The sequence below is a fragment of the Podarcis tiliguerta genome (genome assembly GCF_965153285.1).
Source record: "Podarcis tiliguerta genome assembly, chromosome: 1".
Taxonomy (NCBI): Eukaryota; Metazoa; Chordata; class Lepidosauria; order Squamata; family Lacertidae; genus Podarcis; species Podarcis tiliguerta.
Window position 1 is genome coordinate 130567072 of NC_139534.1, and position 7062 is coordinate 130574133.

Here is a 7062-nt window from a genome sequence, read left to right on the forward strand (position 1 = left end):
ATGAATGTGAGGAGCAACTAACGCTTGTTGGCTTTCAAGAAGCTTTGTGAAAAAGATTGATAGAAATGTTGTTTAAAAGAAAGGTTAAGACTAAGAGAGATAAAGTGCAATATAAATGTAAGAAATGTGAGATGTAGTGAGATTATGGAGAATTGTCAGATAGGCTGATGGAAGTCCAAAAGATGTTTATGTTAAAGCAAATGTCAAATTTGGATAAAACACTTATTGGAAATATAATAAAAATTATTTATATATAAAAAAAGAGAGTCTATTAATATCTAGAGACCCTCGTACCTACGGGACCGCCTCTCCCGGTATGCCCCACGGAGAGCCTCAAGGTCCATAAATAGCAACACCCTAGAGGTCCCAGGCCCTAAGGATGTCAGATTAGCCTCAACCAGTGCCAGGGCCTTTTCAGCTCTGGCTCCGGTCTGGTGGAACACTCTGCCTCATGAGACCAGGGCCCTGCAGGATCTGATTTCTTTCTGCAGGGCCTGTAAGACAGAGCTGTTCTGCCTGGCCTCTGGCTTGGAGCCAATTTGATTCCCTCCCCCTCTTTCTTTTTTCTTTTCCTTTCTCCTCCTGCGATGAGGCTACATTTTAATATTTTAATGTTTTAATGTTGTGTTTTAATTTTGTTTTTAAGTTGTATTCATTCAACTTGTTTTTATTATTGCTTGTTAGCCGCCCTGAGCCCAGCCTTGGCTGGGGAGGGCGGGGTATAAATAAAAATTTATTTATTTATTTATTTATTTAATAATTAATTTTTATTCAGTTTCCAATAAACATTCCAACCATATTTAACATTCGCTTTTTACATATACATCTTTTGGACTTCCCTCAGCCTATCTGACAATTCTCCATATTATTACTACTACTCACATTTCTTAAATTTATATTGCACTTTAGCAATCTTAATCTTATCATATCATTCAAGCAACATTTCAATCAGTCTTTTTCACAAAGCTTCTTGAAAACCAACAAGCGTTAGTTGTTCCTCACATACATTTTTGATATATTCTGTAAATTTATTCCAGTCCTCGGAAAATCTCTGGTCGCGTTGGTTCCTTATTTTCCCAGTCAATTTGTCCATCTCTGCATATTCCATCAGCTTCATTCTCCATTCTTCCCTAGTCGGCATTTCTTCCTGTTTCTATTTCTGGGCCATCAAAATTCTTGCTGCTGTCACTGCGTACCTAAATAATTTCACATCATTCTTTCTAATATCATTCCCTATTATTCCTAATAGAATATTATTATTATTATTATTTATTATAGGGTTTCAGGTCTCCATCTTCTGCCTCCGTGGGCTTCCTTGCCCAAGTAACTGCTCTTTGAGAACTTGACCTCCTCTCTCTTTCTTCCTAGGTGTCGAAAGCCGCCGCAGACCTGATGGCGTACTGCGAAGCCCACGCCAAAGAAGACCCTCTATTGACTCCGGTCCCTGCTTCAGAAAACCCCTTTAGAGAGAAGAAGTTTTTCTGCGCCATTCTGTAAACCTCACAGGAGCCTGTGACCCCAATTTGGGCCGCCCTGGACACTGATGTAGAGATTTTTTCAGCAACGTGGACGTGTCTCCAGAGTCCACCCAATTTAAAACATAAAATCAAAATGGCCTGGAAGTTTACAGAGAAGTGCATGATAAAAAGAAAAAAGAAAACGGCTGCCTTCTTGGGAGAATGGAATGGTGATGTTGCTCTACGTTACGAGGCTAAAGATCTTGACATCTGCAGAGTTGTCTGGAAAGGGAGGGGGGAATGTGTAAAAGAGTAAAAATTGATGTCCACTTACGCTCTTGCCAGACAAAAACCCTTTGGTCTTTTTCTTTCCAAAAAAAGAGGGCTGTGCAGAGCGTGGTTGAAAAGGGTTGTGTATCTCTGTGTGTGTATGTACATAATATCCTTATTCCTTTTTTGTGCCCCCCCCCAAAAAAAATGTCACTCAGTTATTTATGTTGAATCGTAAAATTATCGCAGCAGGTTAGATTTATTCCGATGTTCCTTAGCATTTGGGTCTTGTGTGTATGTAGCATTTTTAGAGTAGCTCCATGCGAGGGGGACAGGGGACCAGAATTGCAGTTGCTGTTCACTCTCGGCCAATTTTGTTCTTTTCCAAGGATTTAACTAAGGATGTGCCATAGCTTCGGAAGGGCCTGGGAGGCCGCAGTGTACATTCCTGACGTAGTTACTACCACTGTTTTTCTAACACTTGTATTTGGTAGCTTTTTATTTGTTTGTTTGTTCTGCAAGTAAAAACTGTACGTTGTGATTGATGGGGCATTTTGACTCGTCCTTTTACTCACCTTGTATCGCAGACTTCTGTGTTGTTATTATGGTGCCGTTACAGTGAGCATCGTAAGACTGCTGATAGGTCTATTATTATTTTTTAAAAAATATTTATTAGAAATTTTATAGTTATAAGAAGAAAAAAGGTAGAGAAAAACAATACATAAATTCAACAGACAATACATCAACAATAAAAAAGATACAGTACAACAATACAACAAAAAAACAAAAACATTTAAACACACATCCAAGTTTCATATCTATATCTTTCATTTGCTTATTTCCTTCACTTCCTCGCACCTCCCTTTTTTGTATTCTAGTTCAAATTAGCTGGTTCAACAAATCCTTTCCCTCTTCTTCAATTTTTGTTCTATAATTTATCCTAAAACAATTTAACTTTAAGGGACGCGGGTGGCGCTGTGGGTTAAAGCCTCAGCACCTAGGACTTGCCGATCGAAAGGTCGGCGGTTCGAATCCCCGTGGCGGGGTGCGCTCCCGTCGTTCGGTCCCAGCGCCTGCCAACCTAGCAGTTCGAAAGCACCTTCGGGTGCAAGTAGATAAATAGGGACCGCTTACCAGCGGGAAGGTAAACGGCGTTCCGTGTGCTGCGCTGGCTCGCCAGAGCAGCGATGTCACACTGGCCATGTGACCCGGAAGTGTCTGCGGACAGCGCTGGCCCCCGGCCTCTTAAGTGAGATGGGCGCACAACCCTAGAGTCTGGCAAGACTGGCCCGTACGGGCAGGGGTACCTTTACCTTTAATTTAACTTTAAATTTTCCACTTTGGCACATTAACAATTAATATTCATATAGTTCTTAATAACCCTTCTGCTAAAACCATGTAACTTCATTCCAATATTCTTCTAACATTAATTAATTAATTCATTCATTCATTAACATTCATCTTCTAACATTCATTAATTTTGCAATATTTCTGTAAATATACTTTAAATTTTTTCCAATCTTCCTCCATCGACTCTTGTCCCTGGTCTCGGATTCTGCCAGTCATTTCCTGATAGTTCTATAGGCAGTGGTCACCATCTCAGAAGGCAAAGCTGTCCCCATGTTGGGGATGCTTTGCTGGGCTAAAGCAGTGGTACCCAAACTCCCTTGGTTCTCTAAAGATATCCCACTACCCTATAGAAAGCATTCAGAATAGTGGCTTGCACGGCCCACCAAGGACGATAATAGCACAATAAAATTCTACATACATTTGCACATTCAGAATCCACCTAAAACTATTAATTAACCCCCCAAAAAGGGATGAACTTGATCCAGAGATATTAGTTTTTGAAAGTCTGTTGTCATTTCATAGAATTGTGGAGTTGGAAGGGACCCTTAGGGTCATTTAGACCAACCCCCTGCAATGCAGGAATCTCAGCTAAAGCATCCATGACAGATGGCCGTCCAACGTCTGCATATAAACCTCCAAGGAAGGAGAGTCCACCACCTCCGGAGGGAGAGTGTCTTACTTTTGAGCAGCTGTTGCTATCAGAAAGCTCTTCCTGATGTTTAGCCGGGATCTCCTTTCTCGTGACTTGAAGCCATGGGTTCGAGTCCTCCCCTCCAGAGCAGGAGAAAACAAGCATGATCCCTCCTCCATCTGACAGCCCTTGAGATATTTGAAGATGACTATCCTATCTCCCCTCAGCCTCCTCTTTTCCAGGCTAAGCATCCCCAGCTCCTTCAACCGTTCCTCACAAGGCTTGGTTTCCAGACCCTTGATCATCTTGGTTGCCCTCCTCTGGACACCTTCCAGCTTGTCAACATCCTTCTTAAATTGTGATGCCCAGAATTGAACACAGTATTCCAAGTGTGGCCTGACCAAGGCAGAATAGAGTGGGACTATTACTTCCCTTGATCTGGACACTAGAACTCTGTTGATGCAGCCTAGAATAGCATTAGCTTTTTTTGCTGCTGCATCACACTGTGGCCCCATGTTAAGCTTGGGGTCCACCACGACTCTTAGATCCTTTTCACATGTACTCCTAGTAAGCCAGGTGTCCCCCATCCTATATTTGTGCCTCTGGTTCTTCCTGCCTAAGTGCAGAACCTTACGTTTGTCCCTACTGAAATTCATTTTGTTAGCTTGCACCCAGTTCTCCAAACTGTTTAAGGCCATTTTGAATCCCGGTTCTGTTTTCAGTGACATACCCAGCTCACTTGCCCCTCTGCCGCTCCCTTGCCTCTTAACAGGCCCACTAGGCAATCCCACCACGCCCAGAGGGGTGGAACTGTCCACTCTTGAACCACTGGGCTGGTGGAAGAGGGTGCCTTGTTTCCTCCCAGGTTTGCATGGCATGATAGACAAAGTACAAAGCAGGTGGGGGCTGGAGGCTCCCTGGATGAAACGGGCATTGGAAGAGAGATGATCAGAAGTATCTGTAGCTGCCGCCGGCTCTGATGGCTGTACAGTGAGTGAGAGGAGGCAGCATGTGCTTTCTCATCCTGCTGGCAATATGGGGAACCCACAAGAGCTGGTGATCGCGTCCAACCTGGATGGCTGTAAAGGATTAGGTTCATGGAAGATGGTCAAAGGCTTGGAAACGATGCCTTATGAGGAACGGCTAAGGGAGCTGGGCATGTTTAGCCTGGAGAAGAGGAGGTTAAGGGGTGATATGATAGCCATGTTCAAATATATAAAAGGATGTCACATAGAGGAGGGAGAAAGGTTGTTTTCTGCTGCTCCAGAGAAGCGGACACGGAGCAATGGATCCAAACTACAAGAAAGAAGATTCCACCTAAACATTAGGAAGAACTTCCTGACAGTAAGAGCTGTTTGACAGTGGAATTTGCTGCCAAGGAGTGTGGTGGAGTCTCCTTCTTTGGAGGTCTTTAAGCAGAGGCTTGGCAACCATATGTCAGGAGTGCTCTGATGGTGTTTCCTGCTTGGCAGGGGGTTGGACTCGATGGCCCTTGTGGTCTCTTCCAACTCTATGATTCTAAGATATGGGGCAACCTTCGCCTTTTCTTCCTGGGAAGAGGGTGGGGAGAAAGAGAGACCTGGGTGAGGTAAAGGAGAAGAGCAACCTCTGCCATCCTGGCCCAAAACATCTGGAGCACACCAGGCTGGTGAAGGCTGATCTAAATGTGTCCTGGTAGCAGATAATAATTAAGAGCTGGACCATAGAGAAGGCTGATCGCTGAAGAATTGATGCTTTTGAATTATGGTGCTGGAGGAGACTCTTGAGAGTCCCATGGACTGCAAGAAGATCCAACCTATCCATTCTGAAGGAAATCAGCCCTGAGTGCTCACTGGAGGGACAGATCCTGAAGCTGAGGCTCCAAGACTTTGGCCACCTCATGAGAAGAGAAGACTCCCTGGAAAAGACCCTGATGTTGGGAAAGATGGGAGGGCACAAGGAGAAGGGGATGACAGAGGACGAGATGGTTGGACAGTGTCCTCGAAGCATGAGTTTGACCAAACTGCGGGAGGCAGTGGAAGACAGGAGGGCCTGACGTGCTTTGGTCCATGGGGTCACGAGGAGTCGGACACGACTAAACAACAATAACAATTACAGTGGTACTAATAATAATAATTTATTATTTATACCCCGCCCATCTGGCTGAGTCTCCCCAGCCACTCTGGGCAGCTCCCAATCAAGTGTTAAAAACAATACAGCATTAAATATTAAAAACTTCCCTAAACAGGGCTGCCTTCAGATGTCTTTTAAAGATAGGATAGCTGCTTATTTCCTTCACATCTGAAGGGAGGGCGTTCCACAGGGTGGGCGCCACTACCGATAAGGCCCTCAGTAGTACCTCTGGTACCTCTGGTTGCGAAGGGTATCCGTTCCGGAGGCCTGTTTACAACCTGAAAAGCAAGCAATCCGCGTCTGCAGGTCGCGATTCGTCGCTTCTGCGCATGCACACCTCATTTTGTGTGTCTGCTCATGCGCGAGCAGCGAAACCCGGAAGTAACCCTTTCCGGTACTTCCGGGTCGTCGCGGGACGCAACCTGAAAACGCGCAACCTGAAGCAAACGTAACATGAGGTATGACTGTATTATTAGTATTTATTTATTATTTATATCCCACCCATCTGTCTGGGTTTCTTTGACATCTGGTGGGAGGATGTTCCACAGGGCAGGCGCCACCACCGAGAAGGCCCTCTGCCTGGCACCCTGTAACCTCACTTCTTGCAGGGAGGGAACCGCCAGAAGGCCCTCGGCGCTGGACCTCAGTGTCCTGGCTGAACAATGGGGGTGGAAATGCTCTTTCAGGTATCCTGGGCCGACTCTCTGCTCCTTCGAAAGTAAAATCTCCAAGAAAGATGGTCCTTTTGTGTTCCATATCCATCTTGCCGTGCCGTTATCAGCAAGCATCTGTTATAATAATTTGTGGGAGCTTCGTCTCGATATGACAAGCTCGCCACAGAGAGCTGCGAGTTGATTCCTTCTGCAAAAAGCCCTCTGCTGGATAGTTTGGGCAAAAGCCCACTGACCTGATAACCACAGCAACTCCAGGGGAGGAAGTAGGTTGTGGCACAGAAGAGACGCCTCGTTTTTTGTCTTGGGTATAGGATACAGGAGATCCAGGTTCAAATCTCTGGAGCCGTTTGCTCTTGGTGCGAAAATGGCACGGTGAGGATTCTCTGACCTGAAATCACGTTTATGAGCAGCGATCGGATGTTCAAAACATTTCCACAAAGCTTTATTTAGACTAGCATTTGTATCCTACTCTTCAGTCAAAAAGGCTCCCAGAGAGGCTTGCTTACATGTCTGCTCAGAAGTACATCCGACTTAGTTCAATGATGCAGAAATCCAAGTTGTGGACATA

At 44.8% G+C, this 7062-nt stretch overlaps 1 protein-coding gene and 1 long non-coding RNA gene across 2 annotated transcripts in view; both read left to right on the forward strand.

Annotated features, from left to right (window-relative positions):
• The window catches only part of GNG2 (G protein subunit gamma 2), a 49465-nt gene extending 47193 nt beyond the window's left edge, over nt 1–2272 (forward strand). The window contains exon 4 of the mRNA XM_083440731.1: nt 1369–2272. Coding sequence (XP_083296857.1) covers nt 1369–1497 — 129 coding nt within the window. The 3' untranslated portion in view covers nt 1498–2272. The remainder of the gene's footprint in view (nt 1–1368) is intronic.
• Nucleotides 1–7062, forward strand: part of LOC310677739 — a 304619-nt gene that overhangs the window by 40051 nt on the left and 257506 nt on the right. The gene's annotated exons all lie outside the window — the stretch shown is intronic.